General features: G+C 53.7%; 8 protein-coding genes across 8 annotated transcripts; 6 read left to right on the forward strand and 2 right to left on the reverse strand.

Moving 5' to 3' along the window:
• Nucleotides 1–989: 989 nt before the first annotated feature.
• On the forward strand, nt 990–3,892 carry BU25DRAFT_451057 (phosphate transporter). The gene is made up of 5 exons (XM_033709729.1): nt 990–1,786; nt 1,840–2,714; nt 2,770–2,886; nt 2,940–3,068; nt 3,123–3,892. Exons 1-5 carry the CDS (start codon nt 1,443–1,445, stop codon nt 3,428–3,430), a joined length of 1,773 nt encoding a protein of 590 aa, XP_033558038.1. The 5' UTR covers nt 990–1,442; the 3' UTR covers nt 3,431–3,892.
• Nucleotides 3,893–3,952: 60 nt separating this feature from the next.
• BU25DRAFT_442326 (aminotransferase class-III) lies at nt 3,953–5,409 on the forward strand (the record flags this gene model as incomplete). Its single annotated transcript, XM_033709290.1, has 4 exons — nt 3,953–4,490; nt 4,584–4,805; nt 4,855–5,275; nt 5,395–5,409. Exons 1-4 carry the CDS (start codon nt 4,033–4,035, stop codon nt 5,407–5,409), a joined length of 1,116 nt encoding a protein of 371 aa, XP_033558039.1. The 5' UTR covers nt 3,953–4,032.
• Nucleotides 5,410–5,802: 393 nt separating this feature from the next.
• BU25DRAFT_375101 (mitochondrial carrier) lies at nt 5,803–7,138 on the forward strand. Its single transcript, XM_033704081.1, has 3 exons — nt 5,803–6,063; nt 6,121–6,334; nt 6,389–7,138. The coding sequence occupies exons 1-3, from the start codon at nt 5,824–5,826 to the stop codon at nt 7,036–7,038; spliced, it is 1,104 nt and encodes a 367-aa protein (XP_033558040.1). The 5' UTR covers nt 5,803–5,823; the 3' UTR covers nt 7,039–7,138.
• A 288-nt stretch (nt 7,139–7,426) lies between these two features.
• On the forward strand, nt 7,427–9,312 carry BU25DRAFT_451059 (putative zinc metalloprotease; the record flags this gene model as incomplete). The annotated part of the gene is made up of 3 exons (XM_033709730.1): nt 7,427–8,172; nt 8,221–9,111; nt 9,207–9,312. The coding sequence occupies exons 1-3, from the start codon at nt 7,625–7,627 to the stop codon at nt 9,310–9,312; spliced, it is 1,545 nt and encodes a 514-aa protein (XP_033558041.1). The 5' UTR covers nt 7,427–7,624.
• A 1,118-nt stretch (nt 9,313–10,430) lies between these two features.
• On the reverse strand, nt 10,431–11,488 carry BU25DRAFT_168264 (uncharacterized protein). Its single transcript, XM_033700803.1, has 3 exons — nt 10,993–11,488; nt 10,755–10,940; nt 10,431–10,605 (listed from the first exon to the last, which is right to left on the reverse strand). The coding sequence occupies exons 1-2, from the start codon at nt 11,192–11,194 to the stop codon at nt 10,834–10,836; spliced, it is 309 nt and encodes a 102-aa protein (XP_033558042.1). The 5' UTR covers nt 11,195–11,488; the 3' UTR covers nt 10,431–10,605; nt 10,755–10,833.
• A 110-nt stretch (nt 11,489–11,598) lies between these two features.
• BU25DRAFT_375112 (glycoside hydrolase family 16 protein) lies at nt 11,599–13,374 on the forward strand. The gene is made up of 2 exons (XM_033704082.1): nt 11,599–13,270; nt 13,324–13,374. The coding sequence occupies exon 1, from the start codon at nt 11,789–11,791 to the stop codon at nt 13,007–13,009; it is 1,221 nt and encodes a 406-aa protein (XP_033558043.1). The 5' UTR covers nt 11,599–11,788; the 3' UTR covers nt 13,010–13,270; nt 13,324–13,374.
• On the forward strand, nt 12,976–13,898 carry BU25DRAFT_168322 (uncharacterized protein). Its single transcript, XM_033700806.1, has one exon. The coding sequence runs from the start codon at nt 13,184–13,186 to the stop codon at nt 13,649–13,651; it is 468 nt and encodes a 155-aa protein (XP_033558044.1). The 5' UTR covers nt 12,976–13,183; the 3' UTR covers nt 13,652–13,898.
• On the reverse strand, nt 13,899–20,079 carry BU25DRAFT_168310 (phospholipase-like protein D1). Its single transcript, XM_033700805.1, has 2 exons — nt 14,205–20,079; nt 13,899–14,153 (listed from the first exon to the last, which is right to left on the reverse strand). The coding sequence occupies exons 1-2, from the start codon at nt 19,829–19,831 to the stop codon at nt 14,147–14,149; spliced, it is 5,634 nt and encodes a 1,877-aa protein (XP_033558045.1). The 5' UTR covers nt 19,832–20,079; the 3' UTR covers nt 13,899–14,146.
• Nucleotides 20,080–20,261: the final 182 nt, after the last annotated feature.

A 20,261-nucleotide genomic window follows, 5' to 3' on the forward strand; every position in this document is an offset into this window, starting at 1 on the left:
AGTCGAAGGATCGTTGTTCACTTTTACCCAGCCATAGCGGCACAGGATCTAGATGCCGACGATTCTATCAGGAGGGCCGTACTGCGCGTCACCATGCCACGTCATCGAAGACTCAATCTTCCATGGCGGAGTGGCGTGGGAGTCGGCAGCATTGGCAATATTTCGACCGATTTGAGATTGCTGAGAATGTTGTCGTGCGCAACTTGACCATATAAGAGAGCAGGTTTGCAACCCGGGTGAAAACCTGGACGGGTGAGCAGAATCAGTGGCCCCCAAACGGCGGTGGAGGTGAACAGGCTGTAAGTCTCTATAATCTCAGATACCCAAAAAATCTTGTTCACCTCCACAGATGCGCGAAACATCTCCTACTCCGACATCACCATCACCGAAGCCAGCGATGGGTACCTGACTATGGTCAACCAATGCTACACTCGAGGCGGTGTCGGCAAAGCAAACTGCAGTACTTCAACCTTCGACATCTCAGACGTTTCTTGGGAAATATCCGTGGCTCGGCGAATACTCGGTATGAGGCGCGCTTGCGGTGTAGTAGGAGCCAGGGAGGGTACGATGGGTTAAGTATGGAAGGTGTCGAGTTAGTCAATCTGACGAACAGCAGCTCACCCGCGACGAAGATCAGCTGCAGTAATATGAACGAGCCGAAGGGATTCAAGTACGATTAATGGGAACGCCTTGGCGCATTAAGCCTGATCTGGTAAGGCGAAGGAGAGGTGGGGTGAAGGAGCGTGACTGACAGTCTCATCGACTAAGGCGCTTGCGTGTTGGTAGCAATCGGAGATCTGTAATCAAGACAGTTCGAAAATTTCTTAGCGAGTCTTCCTTATGCAATGCACCGAGAAGAGAAAGACTTGCAGGTGCGTCCGCTGCGATGCCAAGTGCTTGGCCAACGGGTATCGCGGAACCGCCACGGGGCTCCGATCTTGGCAGCTCCTGAAATACTGCCCACGTTCTTCAATCTCCACTGCTCTTTCGTTGAACCTCAAAATGCTGTTCTCCACCGGCACACGACACCATAACATGATAAACCCATTGACGTGGGTGCGCAGCATAGGATCCTATGCAAAACACTTCATGCGGCGATCTCCCATCATCATCTTTCGCCGCGGAGTCTCGCGCAATGACACTTTTCGCATCATACCAAGGCTGTTTTCAAGTCCTAGGCTCCAGGAAACGCCTAGTGAACAGTGTGGATCAAAGAAGGGATAGCCATTGGTATCAACATACCCATGCTGCAGATCTTCAGGAAACGCCTCCTACGAAACCTGTATCCACTATTCACACCGAAGGTCTTGAATTCAGGACTCCCATTTTGCCGGGCGTTTCTTCACTAAAAGGTTCTTAGAGGCCCTTGAGCAAACAGAATTATAGGTCTCGTCCAGATCATTCACTTCCTTCACAATAAGCTCTCGGGGCACTTACCCATCATGGCTCCAGCCCTGATAAAGTACAACTGGATCCTTGCCATCACCACCATCGCCTTTGTCTTCTCCTCAGCCTCCAACGGTGCCAACGATGTCGCCAACTCGTACGCCACATCTGTGGCAGCGCGAACGTTAAAGATGTGGCAGGCCGGTATTCTTGCGTCTATCACTGAGTTTGTTGGAGCTGTTGCTCTAGGTTCTCGGGTCACATCCACTATCAAAAGCGGCATCTTCGGCCTGACCAAGTTCCAGCCTGCTCCTCCGACGTTTATGCTCGTGATGGGCTGTGCGGAGGTAGGCAGCGCGACGTTCCTCACCATTGCTACTCTCTATGGCATGCCTGTTAGGTAAGAAATAAGGTTCGTGCGGTCCCCGGACATCCTGCTGACTCAAGGTATAGTACCACACAAACCGTCGTCGGTGCTCTTGCAGGCGCTGGTATTGCAGCTCAGACTCGTCTCAAGTGGGCTTGGGCAAGCGGCAGTCTCAGCCAAATCGCCGCGTCTTGGGCAATTGCCCCACTCATTGCAGCTGGCTTCTCCGCCATTCTATTCCTAACAATCAAGTTCCTTGTCCTCGAAAGGAAGGATCCTCTTATGTGGGGTCTTCGACTGATCCCTTGGTACCTGGCCTTCACAGCTGGCATCCTGGCCCTGTTCATCATTGATGAGCTTCCAAATGGCGAGTCGCTTGAGGAGATGGGCGCTGGTAAGGCGACTGGCATCATTCTTGGTGTATTCTTCGGCATCTTAGCTGTCGGGTATATCTTCTTCGTTCCGTACTTCCATCGTCGCCTCGTCAAGAACGACGCCCGGATGCGGCCGTGGCACATCCCACTCGGACCCCTTCTTTACCGAGAGGATCCTCCGATATACTATCCTGGAAAGGGCGACCATGTCGTTACTGACTACTATGCCAAGTCATCTGAAGAGACTCCAAGTAAAGATCTCGAGAAAACTCCAAAAAATCACTGCTTCGCCGGTGATGCAACACCTGTTGACAACAAGGCAGCTCATGATAACAGTGATGGCTTGTCAACTTCCGTCGATAGGAACAATTTGGAGGACGCGACCACGGAGCGTGCTTCGCGAGGTCTCTCTGTACCGAACCCTCGAGGAGACACGGTTGCCCATATCATCCCAAAGAAGCCTGAGCCAGAAGAGCGATGGTTGGAGCCTGTTCGCGACCTGCCTTTCTACTCGCCTCGAAAGATCACGAACTGGATCAAATTCTTGTTACTACAAGGTGTCAGCCGCGATGTTGTCACACAGAAGAGTAAATTCTCCTAGAACACAACTTGTATAGTCCAGTCACTTACTTTGCGATTCAGACCTTGGCGCTGTCCACGCTCGTGCTGTCGTCTACGACAACCGTGTCGAACACTTATGGACTTACGCCCAAGTAGCATCTGCTATGATGATGTCTATTGCTCACGGATCCAACGATGGTATGCAGCAACTATCCTTTAGATGATGCAATCGCGTGCTAACAGCGTCACAGTCGCAAACGCCGTTGGCCCCTGGGTTGCAAGCTACAACACGTACACGAGTGGAGAAGTGACCTCCAGTGCTGACACCCCGATCTGGATCCTGGTCGTCGCTGGTCTACTGCTCGGTTTGGGGTTCTGGTGTACGCATCCTGCTATGCCATTTATCCATGACCTTTGCTGACCCAGTCTCACAGTCTATGGCTACCATGTCATGCGCTCGTTGGGCAACAAGATTACCCAAGTCTCACCCACCCGAGGGTTCTCAATGGAACTTGGTGCCGCCATCACTGTTCTCCTCGCTTCTAGGCTTGCTTTGCCCGTGTCGACGACGCAGTGCCTGACTGGTGCGACCATTGGTGTTGCGCTTTGCAATTTCGATGTTCGTGCTGTTAACTGGAAGCAAGTTGCTTTCATCTTCTCATCTTGGATCATTACGCTACCAAGTGCGGGGCTGATCTCAGGGTTGCTGATGGCTATGGCGCTGAATACACCTCACTTTTAGATGACCTATCCGATAGACGGCCAAAATTATTAGTCCGCAGGCTTGACAAGTAGAGTAGGGGGAAGGCTGAATAGTTGTACATGGAACCAGAAATCTTCTTACAATATCTTTCATTGAAATGTTACATATTACATCCCCCAGATGGCTTCCTAAAAGTCGGTTCTCCGGTCCTGATGCCAAACTCGATAGGAGACTTTCCCGTGCAAGCCTGGCCGTCGGCCCCATCCAAGGCGCAAAGATAAGCCCGCCTTGTGCCTTTGGCACTCTTATGAGGGATTCGTAGGCACTTTCGAGGTCTTTGTTGGGGCAAGGCCGACGGAGAGTGCGAGCGGGAAAGCCGAAAAGATATATTGGCTATCTTTCCGTTAGCTTGTCGGGAATTTCCTCTTGAAGCTAACCTGGTGCTGGTCGAACTTGAACATCCCTCAAAGTATATCTGTGAGCCTGGGGTCAGTCAGTTCCTAGTATCAATACCAGAGTATCTGCAATTCATTTGTTGAAGCACCTCGAGGATCCTACGAGTCGAAACCAGCACCGCGTTCTCCAAATCGTTGCTTACAATGTCTGCACCAGACTTGTGATCAAAAGCTGACACCTACCTGATGCACACAGGTGTCCCATCCTCGCCAGTAGTAATCAGTAAAGCCAAAGGCACTCGACTCTACACGTCCGATGGCCAAGAAATCCTCGACTTTACATCAGGCCAAATGAGCTCACTGCTCGGCCATTCTCACCCAGAAGTCGTCGAAGTAGTTCGCAAATACATCGGCAAACTCGATCACCTCCTTAGCAATATGACCACACAGCCAGTCGTCGATCTGGCTGAGCGTCTGGCTCGCATTCTCCCTGCTCCACTTCAGAAGTCTTTCTTCCTCAACACCGGTTCAGAGACCACCGAAGCAGCCTTGAAGATGGCCAAATGCTACACCGGCAGGTTCAAGATTGTCGCATTCACAGCCAGCTACCACAGCCTTACCCAAGGCTCTGGGTCCGCCACCTACTCAGCCGGTCGCAAGAACGGCGGTCCTGCCATGCCAGGCCAGCTAGCTTTCCCAGCCCCGTACGCGTATCGCTCGCTGTTCAAGAAGGCAGACAGCTCCTACGACTAGAAGACAGAACTCGAGTTTGGCTAGTCTATGATCGATCGTCAAAGCGTCGGCTCCCTTGCAGCATTTATCGTGGAGCCCATTATGTCAACTGGCGGCATCTTAGACCCTCCACCAGGGTATTTGAAGCGCATGGTCGAGGAATGCAAGAAGCGCAACATGCTTGTCATCATGGACGAGGCGCAAACAGGCATCGGTCGGACTGGGCAGATGTTCGCATTTGAGCGCGATGGTATTGTGCCTGACATTCTTTGTCTGTCGAAGACTGGGTTGTGGCTTGCCGTTGGCGTCCGTAAGTACGACGGCTGAGATTGAGAGGGGGTGTAAGGAGGCGAAGTTGTTGTGGCTGACGACTCATCTCAACGATCCTCTGACTGCTGCTGTAGGCAACAAGGTACTTGAGATCGTCGAACGAGACAACATCTGCAAACGTGCAAGAGAAAGAGGCGAGCAGTTGCGTGCTGGTCTCGACAAACTTCAGGAAAAGTACTGGTGCATTGGAGATGTGCGGGGTCGAGGTCTGTTTCAGGGCGTTGAGATCATCTCTGATGCTGAGACAAAGACTCCGGGTCTTGAGATTGGACATGCCGTGGCGGATCGGGCCATGGCGCGTGGATTGAGCTGTAATGTCGTCAATCTTCCTGGTATGGGTGGTGTATTTCGGGTTGCGCCTCCGGTTACGGTATCAGCCGATGATATTGAGGAGGGTCTACGGATTCTTGACGAGGCTTTTAATCATGTATTGAAGGGCCATGGGTCGAAACCGAAGACAAACGGGCTGGTAGTTCTGGCTGTGGATTGAGCGTACATGATATTTCCTGAATACCAAGTAAGAACACAGCACTGACAATTCTACAGTCTCTTGTGCTCTAGAACATTCTTGTTGCAGTCCGTGAATACCTCTGTCAGTTTTCGGTAGTCAACGTATACCTGGAAATGCAACGAGCAATCTTATAGACGGTTTTGCAATCATTGCACAAAGACAACACGCCGCGAAACATTCAGGAAACGTGTTCAAGGGTCGGCTTAGAGCCTGTCAACAATGCTCATATCTTGTTTTAAGCAACACCGACCTCGACAAGAAGATGACATTAGCCTGCAGAGTATGCATTCGTCGCGATGGGGTGTGGTGTTGTTGACTGCGAGATCGGAAAGGGAAGGAGTTTCCGCTATCGCGGCGCGGAATCACGTCATTACTTGATTGGTCAGCGCTAGCCTCGACAATGTACGCGGCGTGTCTGCCGTCTCACGCTCGAAAACCATCAACAACATCGTTAGCAAAATAAGATGGCCTCGCGTCGTGATCTAGAGAACGGATCAATGCCAGATGAACGCGCGCCTTTGTTAGTACCTCAGCGGACTGAAGAGCAAGGGACCGCGCCACCAGAAGATGACGACGTAGCACCAAAACCTCAATCAGAGGCCTCGAAGAGATGGGAATATGCTTGGAGAGGCTTCTGGATTGTGGTTGCGATTTTGATCATTGCGGTGTTTGTGAAGGGTTGGATAGAGGCTGATGATGTCGACGTGAGTTGCACTGCCAAGACTTTACTTCTCCGGAACCTCTCTAACATAGTATCGCAGTTTGATCTAAAAGGAGCTTTGAAGCGAGCTCTAGGCGGAGGTCTGAGTGGTGCGGCAGCCATGCTCTTGCAAGTCTTACTGTTGATGCCGATTCGCACCATCATGAACTACCAGTACCGTCATGGAACATCATTGACCGTTGCAACAAAGACGCTTTACCAGGACGGTGGATACGGCAGGTACTATGCAGGTATGGGAGCAGCGTTATTCCAAGGTATGTGTTCGATTCGACAACTCCGAGAAGATGACCTCAACTAACAGATGACAGGTCCCATTGCACGATTTGGTGACACAGCGGCCAACGCTGGTATCCTGGCTCTCCTCCAGTCCAATGGATACTTGGCGGGACTACCCTCGCCCATCAAGACCATTTTTGCGTCTCTCTGTGCCGCTGCCTTCAGGATGATTCTCACACCTATTGATACCCTGAAGACCACCTTGCAAGCCGAAGGATCCCGTGGAACAGCATTACTCCGTCAGCGCATCAAGACCGATGGGATCGGCAGCCTCTGGTGGGGAGCTTTTGCAACAGCCGCTGCGACTTTCGTTGGCCACTACCCGTGGTTTGCAACATACAACTTGCTTTCAGAGGTCATTACTGAGCCACCGAGGAGCAACATCGTCCCTTGGCTCCTGAGGGCGGCCTTAATCGGCTTCTGTGCTTCGGTCGTCTCAGACACAATATCGAACTCGCTGCGTGTAGTGAAGACATATCGACAAGTACACGACACCCAAGTCTCGTACACCGAAGCTGCAAGGCGAATTATTCGTCAAGATGGACGACGAGGGCTATTTGGGCGAGGCCTGAAAACGAGGATCATTGCAAACGGTTTGCAAGGTATTCTTTTCTCTATCTTGTGGAAGCTGTTCCTGAAGATTTGGGAAGACAAGACAGGCGACAACAAACGCGCGCATTAAGTAAGTTCAGCCTGCGCATCAACATTTTAGCGACAGACAGACAAAGGTACAGACGGTGTCCGGTTCACCTTGCAGGTTGTTTTAAGTCAAGTCAAATCTGAACGAAGCATCTATATGATCCCAACACCTTCTAAGTGCACCATTCTCTTAATCTTTCTTGGACCCTGAGTCACGGACAAGTATTGTGTTAACGGAGTTTACCACCCAGCACTGCGCTCAACGCCATCGGCATGTTGAGGCCCCGCACTTCGACAGCCGTTGCCAAGCCACACGGTGGAGACCTTGCCGGCGTTAGGGCAGACCTTCGTGGTTAGGCTCAGCTCTGGCGCCTTGGTTGTCCTTCGAGCTTCCTTTTCTGATGTTGATATGCACACATCCAAGTCGTGCATGCAGGTATCGTCATCGTCGGAAGATAAGTTGACCATGGTGTAATCGCGGAATGACAGATATCGGCAATCAGCAACCGACAGAGTGGAAAGTGGGATGGCGTTGAGTGAAAGTATAAAGCTCATGAGCTGGTCAATTCCTTGCACTTTAGCCAAGTCCGAGGTAACGACCAAATTGACGAACTTCAGGGTCCGCTATCATGTGGTCGAAAGCATACACTCTCGTGCTGCTCGTGGACAGTCTCCTCCCTTCAGTTTCCTCATCCCCACTACAACCCAACACCTCACCGAATGTGTTTCCCAACACCGACCAATGGCCTCTCGCCACCGTTGGCAAGGCACTCGAGCAGCAGCTCCCCGATGTTGACCTACAAGTCATTCTCGCTCAGGTCTCCCGTGCCAACATCGAGGCTACAGTCAGGAAGCTCGCCTCCTTTGGTACCCGGCACACGCTTTCGAGTCAGACTGACCCCAATCGCGGCATCGGTGCAGCTCGTGACTGGCTTACCTCTCAATTCAAAGCCGCGGCGGCGGCAAGCAATGGCTCGATGGGTGTGGCGTGGAACAGCTTCATCAAGTATCCTGGCGACAATGAGCGCATCATTTTCCCTGTCAACATCACAACCGTGGTTGCAACTCTGACGGGAAGCGAGGATCCCAAGCGGTTGTATGTTGTTGGCGGACACTACGATTCGAGAAACAGTGATCCAGTAGACTACGAGGGAGATGCGCCTGGTGCCGTTGATGAGTGAGTACATCTTGTATTGTAGGGGAGATACTTTATTGATAAAGCCAGTGCGTCCGGCGTAGCAGTGTCTTTGGAGCTAGCCCGCATCTTCGCAACGTACAAGCCCAAAGCTTCAATTGCATTCACAGCCTTTGCAGGGGAGGAGCAAGGTCTCCTGGGCGCCGAGAACCTCGCAAAGACCTACAAGAACAGTTCGACCAACGTCGCTGCCATGATCAATCTCGACATGGTCGGCAACTCCAAGGCCGAAGACGGTACTTCCGACCCTTACAACATCCGACTCTTCTGCCAAGGCACGCCTCTGACCGAGAACTCCACAATCATGACCTCTCGTCTCAGCATCGGCGGCGAAAATGATAGTCCATCACGCAACTTGGGGCGCCACATCTACGAAGTTGCATCCAACGCCTTCACCCAGATGACAGTACGCCTCATATACCGTCTCGACCGCTATGGCCGTGGTGGTGATCACCGACCTTTCCTCGAATCCGGTTTCAACGGTGTGCGCTTCGTGCAAGCGAACGAGGACTACACGCAACAGCACCAAGACGTTCGGGTTCAGGGTGGCAAGCAGTATGGTGATCTGGTAGAGTTCCTGGACTTTGAATACAATGCCCGCGCTGCTAAGGTTGTAGCGAGCACAATGTGGAGTCTTGCGAATGCGCCGGGCGAGCCAACGAATGTCGGCATCAACACGACTGCCAGTGACAACTTCAGTCAGTTCAAGTGGACCACTCCGGTTGGACTGAAGCCGGAGGGGTATGAAATTGTCTACAGAGAGACTATTGAGCCACATTGGACGAGTGTGATCGATGTCGGCAATGTCAATTGGTACAATCTGACAAGCGCGACTATACATAAGGACAACGTCATCTTTGGCGTTCGAAGCGTCGGGAAGGGTGGGTACAGGAGTCCGGCTGTCTTGCCGTTTCCCTTTGGGTGTGCACGGAATTGCTAGAGGTAGAGTTATTACAACAAGTGCGTGCCCAGGAGGTATTCGCGACAGGCATACTGAGGGCTGACTTTTATTCAAGGGTCGTGGGCAGTCTCTGCGGACCATGGTTGGAATGCGATCATATTGCGACTGTGTCTGTAGAACCCCCAGATCTCAACCAAAACATTTCTCGAACTCAACCTTGAATCCATCATAACTCCCATAAAGTCGCATAAATATTCTTCATTTCCCTTCCATTCCTCTCCATCCATCACTCACACACTCTCACACTCTACCCATCTCAAATCAAATCCAACAAAAACCACCACCTACCACCTAAATGCCTTCCAGATCCAATAAATTCCTCTAGGAAATGTCTCTCCTCCGGGCATCTCCGCATCCTCGCGATCCAAAGCGGCCCCGACAGACAACGTCCCTCCAAATGTGCTTCCCTCCCCAAATTTCGGAGACGGCGCAAGAATAGCCGCAGTTGCGCGTGAAAGTGACTTGGGCGAGTTATTATATGGTGGATCTGTGAAGGACAGGGTACTGTGACCACGGTTAAATCACTCCTCGGTGCTGTTTTGCGAGGATACGGATCGTGAGGGAGGATGTGTTGGATGCGGCGTTGTGTCTCGGACTTGTACCTATTGAGGGTGAAGCGGATTTACTGGGTGTAGAGGAATTCAGGTTCGTAAAAAGTGTGTTCGGCACCGGTTATTGGGAGTCTGTTGTGAGTCATGGAAGGGCTACGGTGCTTGGTACAATTATCTTACGATTTGTTGTTGCATTGAACTTGTCGTTTTTTTCTCTTTTTTTTTCTCTCCAAATAATGTATATTTGTTGATGAGATGTGGTTTCAGTCCAGGTTAGTGGAGGGAAGCCTTGAGGCCTCATGCGGTAGGTATGGCCAGCGACCTGGTAGGCAGGTAGGTACCATGGTGGACGCCACTGTACTCTACCAGACAGAATAGTACAGTGCAAAAAAAAAGACAACACGTTGCGGCCAACCCACCTCCTCCCACTCGGTTATCTATGGTGGTCATACTACTAGCGGGACCTTGTCTTGATAATATTTAATTTTAACTCCAAAGACGCGGTTTTATCTCTGAGAGGCTGGTCAAATTGTAAAGCCGAGCAAAGTAGCCTGACTGACTCCGAGGCTGGTGTTGATTGTGATCACCAAGCTCTTTCAGACCACGATAAGTTGAGTCCCACGGTCTTCAGTCAAGAATACAAAGTTTGGGAAAAACTGACGATTGCGGTCACATAATTCCTGCCATTAGTTTTCAAAGACATCCTGCCTTATCCTGGCCCACTCCCAGATTTAAGGATTAAGTCTCACGATTATCGCAATTTCAGTAGCTGCAACACGCTGACAGCGCATAAAAAGCCAAAATAAAGGGTATGGTACTTAGATCTGGGTGATGCTGGATGACCTGTTGAGTGCCTCCTGGCTGGTGTTTGGTACCAACGTTCGCATTGTACTCGTTGAAAGGCTGTTGTGAGTGGTCGAGAGACGTTAGTGGTCGGTGCATTGTACGTAGAAGAGGGATGGAAGTGGACCAGAATAGGTATCAATGTTTGCAGAGCTTAAAGCTTGCTGGTGTGTTTATGGATATTCTCAGAGACGGAAAGGGTATCATACAAATTTAGCCAAGTGTGAGAAAGGAAATCCGTGTCGCGCGCATCCCTTCATGACGTCGTGCTGATCACCCATGTTGCAGCTAGTTGAGCTTCTTGTTGCCGACCTTGACAGTGTTGCCCTGGTTGCGCTGGTACTGCAAGAAGCCAAAGACGACCGCCGCAACAACACCGAGTATGAGAACGTTGCCTGCGTATCGTCAGTACTTGCTCATCACTACATGGATTCAACAGCGGCTTACCCAGAACAAAGCCCACAATGCCGCCAGCCAGGCCGACCAGGCCTTCGAAGAAGTTGACGAGCAGGTCGATGATCTCAGAGAAGAACTTGAGGGCGAAAGAGGCGGTCTTTTGAGCAAGGTCGCCGGCGGTGGTAAAGAAGGACCAGACGAGCTCTACGAAGGAGGTGAAGAGATCGGACAGAGACTTGATGATTGAAGACATCTTGGTAGTGAGAGGTTAATTTGGAGGTTTGGGTGGAAATTGAATGTAGGTTGAGAGAAAGCGTTAGTGAAGTGGAGTTGTTGTGTGGTATGTAAAGTGAGTGCGGCGTGGACTAGCGTTGTTATTGTTGACAAACGGCGAAGGCAGGTGCAACTTTATGTGAAGGGAAATGACGCTACAGTTACGTGCGACGCAGACAGGTGTGACAGGTCGCGTGTGTTTCTTGTTTCTATCGATACCTTGTTGTTGATCAGGTACCCTTAGAGATGACCTGAGGCGTTTCTGGGGGTGACTGGTTGGCTGTAGGATGAATGCTGCAATTTGGTGATTGGTGGAATGACGTCGTATGCAAAATCAGGGCGACGCGCGACAGTTCGCGCGGCAGCGACACAACGCAGGGGATCGAGATCCGAGAACATGCATTGTGCAGACTCAAGGGGAAGACTCTTTTCGATGGTGAGGGACGAATCTTCAACGGTGCGCAAGTGGGTCTTCATAGGGCTGACTTAGTCACGCTTTGTGGCTTGGCTGCCGTGGCTGAGGAAAAGGAGGGCGCTACGTCATGCCTCACATTCTACAATATCAGCATCGACTATGTCTACTTTTGACAAGCTCTTCGCAAAGGGTAAGGCTAAGGTGAAGGAGTTTCAGGCTCAACACCAAGGAGGGCAGTCACAGCACCAACAAGGCTATCCGGGGCAACAACCACAACAAGGTTACCCGCAACAGCCGCAGCAGGGCTACAACCAGCAACAACAGTACTCGCAAGCGCAATACTCTGGTAGCCAATATCCTCCACAGCAATATCCTTCCCAAAACCAGTACCAGCAGCAGTACCAACAACCTCAACAGCAGCAATGGGGTGGTCCACCAAATCAATGGCAGCCGCAGCAACAACAGAATTGGGGCCCACCACCACCTCAGCAGAAGCAGGGCTTTGCACCGCCTATCCCACAGAATAAGCCGCATTCTCCGGCGCCTCCTATTCCACAGAACCGCCCTACATCTTCGCAACCTCCACCACCGCAAAACATCCCACCGCCCTATAGCGAGAAGGTGTACTGGAAGCCGTCCTTCGATGCAGCAACACCTGTCTCTCAGAACTTCAGGCACGAGCTGGGCGATCACGGCTGGGGCAACGACGAGAAGCAGAACTACACCGACTCGCTCTCAAACTCCTTCCACCACGACAACCGCCTCGTTGTGCGCGGTCTCGTTCAAAACGGCAGCTACACGTCTGCAAGATTGACGTCTCATCAGACGTTATCTAGGCCAAGAGGCTACATCGAAGCCACCACCCTCCCACCCAGCGCCCCTGGCATCTGGCCTGCGTACTGGATGCTCCCCTGTGAGCCGTTCAACTGGCCCGGCGACGGCGAGGTGGATATCATGGAGAATTGGAACGACGAGAAAACGAACCACTCGTGCTTACACTGGGGTCACTACAACGGCGGAGATGCGCAGAAGCATAGGGTGGTGCAGACGCCACTGCCAGATCTCACGACGAAGCCGCATACGTATGGCTTTGCGTGGATCGAGGAGGAAGGCATTCCAGAGTGGCGAGGCAGGCTAATTTGGTATATCGACGGCAGACCGGTGATGAAGGGCAACATTCCGGCAGGCTCAAGGCGCATGGAAGACTACAGGATACTCATCAATATTGCCATGGGTGGAACTTGCAACAAGGGCAAGCTGCCAAATGATGGTTACTACGATTTGGTTGTCAGCGACCTAAAGATGTGCGAAGAGCCGGTTGGAGGCTGGCAGGCCTTCGAGCAAGCGTGGAATTCTACACCTGAGGGTAAAGTCATGTAGAAGCCAGAGATGCAGTACCAACCATCACATGCATCTCGATTTCATTTCACCAAATTCGTCCTCAAATGGGTCCGTCGAGTATGTCAGTAATGTGCGCTTCCCGAATTGACTGGGTGTTCGAACTGAGAGGTACACCAATCAGGCTCCAACAGTAGCCACCTCAGTGCGAGATGCATGAGGCGGATCAGGGTCTTCGCGTTTGTTCAATGCTGTATAGGCTGCGTGCACGTCGTTGACCGGGATCTAGCAGATTGGAAGCATGCAAGTCCACGCTTCTGGCAGCGTCCTCCAAGAGCGCGGCTAACATCCAGCAGAGCGCGATCGAGGCCACACAGGACAGCTTGGAAAAAAAAAACATCTTGGGCAAAAAAAAAAAAAAAAATCCTGAACTTGGAACCGGGGACTCCACAACGTCCCAAAACCCCGACAAATCGTCTTACCACAACAATTCTGCCCGCCGACCGATATCCGCACAGAGATTCATGTTCGCCCCCACTGTGCTGTATACTGGCGCGCTGTCTACCTGTCTGCAACGACGTATGGTCTCACTACCGTGGAGATTCTGACAGCGGTGGTAATGGCTTCCATGCTCACGCTTGCCTACGATACACTGGGACGGGAGGTGACTGCAAAGCCAGCTAGAGAGCTGAGGGAGGAGGCGTGGGAGGAGATGTACTATTTACTTCCGATGCCGAAGATGAGTGCTTCTGAAATGTGGATGGAGTGGTAGGTTACCGGGCTGGTGGGGTCGAGAAGTTGAGGTACTGTGTGACTCGAGTTGGGTCCGATAAGGTCAATGAAGCCTCAGGAGGTCATCGTAGTTGCCGAGCATCTGTAAATGGCTTGGCTCGGACCTGGAAGCCTGGATGAAGTCAACCGGGGATTGCTATCGTTACTGGATCAGAGTGTGATGTGATGGCTTAAGGCTAGTGCATTGTAATGCTCAAACTCGTACAGTGTGGAACCACAGGATGCTTTACAATGCGGGAAAAAGAAGAACCGACAACGCCAACCATGCAATGCAATCGCTCTCAACACTTCTCTATACTCTCCCAAAACCCAAATCCAAACCCACACGCAAACCCCAGTACATCGCCTCTCACCTCTGTCCTCCCGTATGCTCTCGAAAGGGTTCGTTTAGTTGCTGCGAATTGTTAGCCTGTGCCCACAACACTAACGTGGAGGGGATACTCACTAAATCTCAAGCGGTGCTATCTGATCAACATTGTACAACCAACCACCCCCCTTCTCCTCCGTCTCGAGCCAGTCATACGGCCAAAGCACTAAATGGCCCTGCACCAAATCCATAAGCATCTTCGCATCCTCCTTCCCAAGCATGCTATCCGCATCCGTGGCGTGGAACGCGCGGGTAGATGACTTGGTGGTCGCCCGGCGCCGAGAGCGTTTGCTGCCTATGGTGTTGCGGTGGCTGGAGAAGTTTGCGCCAGAGGGGAGCTTGGTGGGCTCGCTGATTGTCACGTTGCGTGCGCGTGGCGCGTCGGTGTTGGAGGAGGGGTGGTAGGGATCGTTTTCGGGGACGGGAGGCGCGGCGGGGAAGGTGTATGTTCTAGCCGGCAGCGACCCATTCATCGGGCTCACAATCGAGTCCTCTGCCGGTTTGACAGAGCGCGGGTGCTTCTCGTCGAACTGCTCGCCATTGTGCGTACTGTGCGTGTCCAGCTTGAGGCCCTGCTGTACGCGCTTCTCTTGCTCGTGGGCCCATTGCTCGACGGCACCGGTCTTGCTGGGCGAGTTGTCGGAGTTGTTGGTTACTTTTTCCGAGAGCTTGTCGCCTAGGGCGCCAACTTGTTTGCCTACGAGGCCGATCTTTTCGGTTACGCCGGTGCCTGGTGGACCGGTCTTACCAGGGGCTTCTTGTGCGCGTTGGTTCTGGGGTTTGCCGCCACCTTGCATCTGTGTGAATCGTGCAGCAAAGGCGGTATACTCCTGATACTCCTTCCACGTCTTGACCTCGTTATCAGGCTGACAGCGGAACACTTGGCGGAAGAGCTTCGTGTTGTTCTCAGCGACTTGGTGCCAGGTGTCGAGGAAGAAGGAGTCGTTGATCGGGTCGCGCATGCAATCTTCCGTGACGATGGGTCGTCTCATCTCAGCAAGAAGAGGGTTGACGACGTTTGAAGATGCGCCGCTGAAGGTGCGCTGTAGCGGCGGCCCACCGATGTCAGTGTCGTCCATGACGGGCAGGGCAGGAAGTTGACTGAGTTGCGTCAAGCCCAGCTTCTGTGTGTCCATGCGGGGAAGCTTGGGTGGTGGAAGGCCGGCGTAGCCTTCGGTAGGTCCACTGCTGCTTGCGCTGGCCTTTGTGCCGACTGTGTTACTGCGACCTCGACCCCTTGCAGTCGAATGTCTCTTCACTGTATCCTTGTTGGCAAGGCCCTCGGATGCAACATCGGAAAGCAGCTTCTCATGGCCATGAGGGTCAAGGAAGGTGTCGCGACCGCGAGTGAGGCTTGGCTCGCGAGTCTCAAGGTCGCGATAATGATCTGCGCCTTCTCCGCGGACGTCCTTTTCATGTGCCTCGTTGCGAGTTACACGAGGATCAGATGATGGCTTCTTGTTGCTCTGAAGATGAGGATTCTTGTCCTGTGCCCAGTCGAAGTCGTGGTTGAAGCTGTGCAGCCTCTCGGCACGTTCAAGCAGCTCCTCCTGCGCTCGAGCATGGTTCTCTGAAAGCTTTTGCTCGGTAGCGCGATCAGCAGTCGGGGAACCAGGACCAGATGACTCTGTCTGGAAAGCAGTACTATCGGCATCGGACATTTGACTCGCCCATTCTTCCTCGGAGATATGGTCCACATCGACACCCAAGTGTTCGCGCATCAGACGCATGCGGAGGGTGTGAGGAAACTTGCCGACCTTGTATGGCTGGCCAGCCATGTACGAGTCGAGCACTTCGGTGTCTCGCACGATGGCAGCAATCTCAGAGTCTCGAGAGCCCAGCATAGATCGCTCGTTGATGTTCGCGGATCCGATGATGGCGACTCGATCATCAACCACCATAATCTTGGCGTGGATATACAGTTGCTCTGTGACGAGCATCTTATTGGCCCCGATCTCACCCCAGGATCTTAGCGCGTAGAATTGAATGTAGTCCTCTGGTTCAATGTTGGCAGCTCGGAGGCGTCCGAATATCGATGTCTCTCCACGACAGATGCTGTGGTATTGGCATGTCATGATGAGGCGGACACTGCTACCATCTTGCTCATCCACAGTGTTCTGATATCCAGGCATCAGTGGGAGGATGATGCAGGCCCGCCAATCCTCGTCGTTTGCGTGTGCACGCTTGATGCGGTCGACAAGAGCGTCGCTGATCTTGTTCTCGATTTTGGTACCCAAGACCTCGCTGCTGCTGACGTAGAACTGATTCTCGATGTAAACGAAATGTTCTGAAGTTGCAATCATTTGGACGTAGGCATTCATGATACTGTGTTCGACCTTGTTCGGTGTACCAAGCGACCAAGCACAGGCGGAGCGCAGGATCTGCACCTCACAAGTGCCTTCCAGTCCCAGCGCCTCGATATCAGCAGGGTTGAAGTCCGGCGGCGGAAGCAAGAATGGAGTCGGTCGAGATGGCTTGCGTTGACGAAGAAGGTAGTTCCAACGTTGTACGAAATGGCGTGTAAGATCGCGAGCTGGCTGGCCAACGATCTGCATACCAATGTCGTGCCATGGCATCCTTGGAACTTTGCTGCGGTCGTACATCTCCTCGTAGGGCTTGTCTAGGTTGAAGAAATCCTGGACACGAGGGTTCGAGTAGTCCTTTCCAGGCCAAAGCTGACAGTGATCCGCATCCTTGGGAGCGTTGCTGTCCAACTCGAAGCCTGTCAGCTTGTCGTCTACCACCACGTGCTGTGGCGTGTCCCAACGGCCGAAGCACAGATCGACACCGCCACAGAAAGCGATTGTGTGATCGACAACACAAATCTTCTCGTGATGGGACCAAAAGAAGGTGTTCTGACGAATCTGGTTGGGCGATCGCTGGACGAAGACGTTGGGGTGAAGGTCGAGCAGTGAGAACTTGGAGTACTCGGAGTCGATGGGAATAGCGGCACCGATGTTGCGGTACATGATGACGAAGATCTTCACGCCTTCTTGCGCCTTTCGCTGGAGCAGTCGGTCAAGTCTCCACTTTTGACTGATAGCAGCTGGGCGGCGCAGATACAGCTCGGGACTGAGCCACCAGTCGTGAATGTAGATGACATCGCGAGCCATGCTGATGGCACGAGAGACGTTCCACATGTAGTCCCGACCATCGACAAGCCACTGCGCGTAGATCTTCTTTCGTACGGGAGCGAAACTGTCGAAGCGCTGGCGCTTCGACCACAGCGTGTTGTTCATCATGAAGGTGATCGACTCCTCGAATTGTTGGAGCATCTTGTCGTTCCTCGCAAGCAGCTTCATCTTGCGCTCAGAGTTGACGAGTTTCAGCTGATGGTGGCCTGTTGCTGATGCTTTGGCTTCGCTTGCAACCTGTCGAGCCTTCTTGTCTTTGTACTTGCCTGCTGTCTTGGACTCAAGGTCAAAGTTGGAATCGACGAGAAATACGTCGTAGACGTTCATTTCTTCTGGGGAGTCCACACAGACAATGTAACTGTGCCTGACGAGGAACCACTTGGGCCAGTGCCGAGTCATCATCGGCATGGGCGTCCACCTCTTCCGCGCATCCACTCCTTTCGACGACTTGATCATCATATGACCTTCTTTGCCGTGGTAGCCTCCCTCAGCAGCCAAGCGTACACCTAGCGCAGACAGCTCCAGAAACTTGCAAAGTCGGTTGCTGTCGGGGCGGAAGATGAGATACTGAATCAAGCCCCTGACGTACGCTTCGAGCTTCTTCCGTTGTCGCTCGTGGTGGTTCTGCTTCGAGTTCAGAGGTTGGCCCACAGCACCCGCAAAGCTACCCTGCCGTGCCGCAAGCTGACCGATAGCGCCTGTAGTTGGATCCGGGCTGCCTATGCTCGACTTCCTGCGATTGAGGACGAAGGACGATTTGCGTCGCTTGCCTCTTGAAGGACGGTCTGTGGCGCTTGCGTCCCCATCGGTAGCTGCACCGCCAGCGACAGCTTCTTCCTCCTCTTCCCCTTCCTCGTCTAAGGCTCCGTAGCCTCGTATGCCTCGGAGGTATGGCACGACACTCCTGGGGAAACGGGGTAGCTTGCCACGTGGGTCATCCTTGTCGGCGGTGGTGACACGGCTGCGGAACGAGTCTTGCTTTTCCTGCACCTTGAACTTGAGATGCAAGTTGGCGAAGTCAGCAACCGTTCGGTACACAACCCACTTCATCCGAGTAAGCCCACTGCCATACTCGAGCTCGATACGCAGGGGGGTATGCCTGTCGCCCTCTTTCTCTCTGGACTTGTCGGCATCGGTGATGGTGACCTTGAGCTGCTCGAGAAGCACGGGTATGCGTTTGTGGCCGTGCTCGTCGCGCTGGAACATGCTGGCGAGAAAGAGGGCAGCAGGAGCACCGGCAAGCAGCTCCGCCATCAGCTCAGCTGACTTGGCATGGTCGACCTGGCGGTCTGCCTTTGCGCGGTTGCCGAGCAGCTTGAGGCTGTTCTTGATGGATTTCCACTTCTGCGCGCTCAGACTCGACGTACGCTCGCTGCGCATGCGCCACGCTGGACGACGTTCGCTGGAAGGATCTCCCTCTTCTGCGTTTGGGTCGTGTCTGCGCAGCCCACCGTAAGACAAGCCCCTTGCGCTGTGCAGGCCGCGAGTCCAGGCGCTCTCCTTGTTGCCCAAGCGTGAGCGGCCCTCGTCTTCCGAGTAGCCCTGGCGCTCGTTCTCCGGTATGTCGCTCATGGTGCCCCTGCGCATGAACGTGGGGCGAGTCGAGGACGTGGGCGTGCCCGTGGGCGAGTCTCGAGAGAAGTAGCTGGTCTGCTTGGGAGTTGTTGGAGCTGTTTGGGAACCTTCACCAGCATCTCCATCGAACCAACGCCGGCTTCTCTTGCGCTTCTGCACAGGTCGGGATGCACCCTCTCCAGCACTCGACTCGGCATCGGCATCAGCTTCTGCTTCGCTGTCGTGGTTGCCGTCGAAGCGGAACTCGTTGCGCTCGTTGGCTGGGGACAGGGGGCCATGGGGCGATTGCGAACGAGGCGAGACGGCGCCGGTGTTATTCGCGCTGTGGCTCCTCCCGTGTCCCTGCATAGGCGCTGCCAATGCCCTCAGCTTGCCCATCAACGACGAGTCCTCCTTGCTCCTGGCTCTCCCCTTGCCCTCGTCCACCTCCCATGACTGCTGCCGCGAGTTTGCCGCGGGATTTGCCGCGGGGATGTCGGAGCCGTACGTGGCCGAGCGGGCGAACTGGACGCTCTTCCGCTCCTTGGGCGCATTCGCATCCGCTGGGTCGCCCTCGGCGGTGGGTATGCGGGAGACGGGCGCAAAGGGCGGGTAGTATGAGCTCGTGGAGCCATTGGAGGCGTGGGAAGAGGGCTTGGGCACTCGGGGCGCAGCGTAGTCGATCGCCTCGACGGTCTCTATAGGGGCACCGTTGCTGCTAGCCGACGGCGGGCTGTGGAATGGGAACTCCTCGGGCTCCTGGGCTGACAGCGGCGAGCCGGTGGGTGCCGACCGCATGATCTTGGGCGCGCCGTTCGCAGGGGCGTGCATCTCCTCTTGCATCTTCGGGCTGCGGGGCCCAGCTCGCAGCGGAGAGCGCAGTCGACTGGGCGCTGTGGTGCTGCCGCCCGCCGCGGCTGCCGACTTGGACGGCGATATGCTGCCCGACGCTGCTGTGTCGGCCATTGCGCGGTAGTCGAGGAAGGTCGCGGGGGGCTCGTCTGAGGGAGACGCCATGGTGCTGGCGCTCTCCTGTGGTTGCGGTTGCGGTTGCGTGCGGGCTATGTTTGGTTCCGCTGTTCCTTGGGTCGCTATAACACTGACATGGCCCGCGTACGTACTCGAGCGATTTCACGTTGCTGTCACAAAAGTGCGCATGGGGGATGAGCAGAAGGACCAGAGATGCAAGCTACTCCTGACCGGCGTCGTCAACCTTCCGGGCGCACACGTAGCAGGCGCTGGCCAGTTCGACTCTCTTGGCTCGAAGTGGTCATCAGGCAATCTCCCACACTTTTGGTAGCGTCGTCGGCGGGATGTCGCGCTAGGCTGAACCCCTTGTACGGGCGACCGCCCCCGTCACCGCCCCCGTCACCGCCTTCACTCATCTTCGAGTATCACGTCTCCTGTGCTGTTCATACTCTCCAGAGGAGGTTCTGGCTGCATAGCC

This window comes from Macroventuria anomochaeta, assembly GCF_010093625.1.
Source record: "Macroventuria anomochaeta strain CBS 525.71 unplaced genomic scaffold BU25scaffold_34, whole genome shotgun sequence".
In the NCBI taxonomy this organism is placed as follows: domain Eukaryota; kingdom Fungi; phylum Ascomycota; class Dothideomycetes; order Pleosporales; family Didymellaceae; genus Macroventuria; species Macroventuria anomochaeta.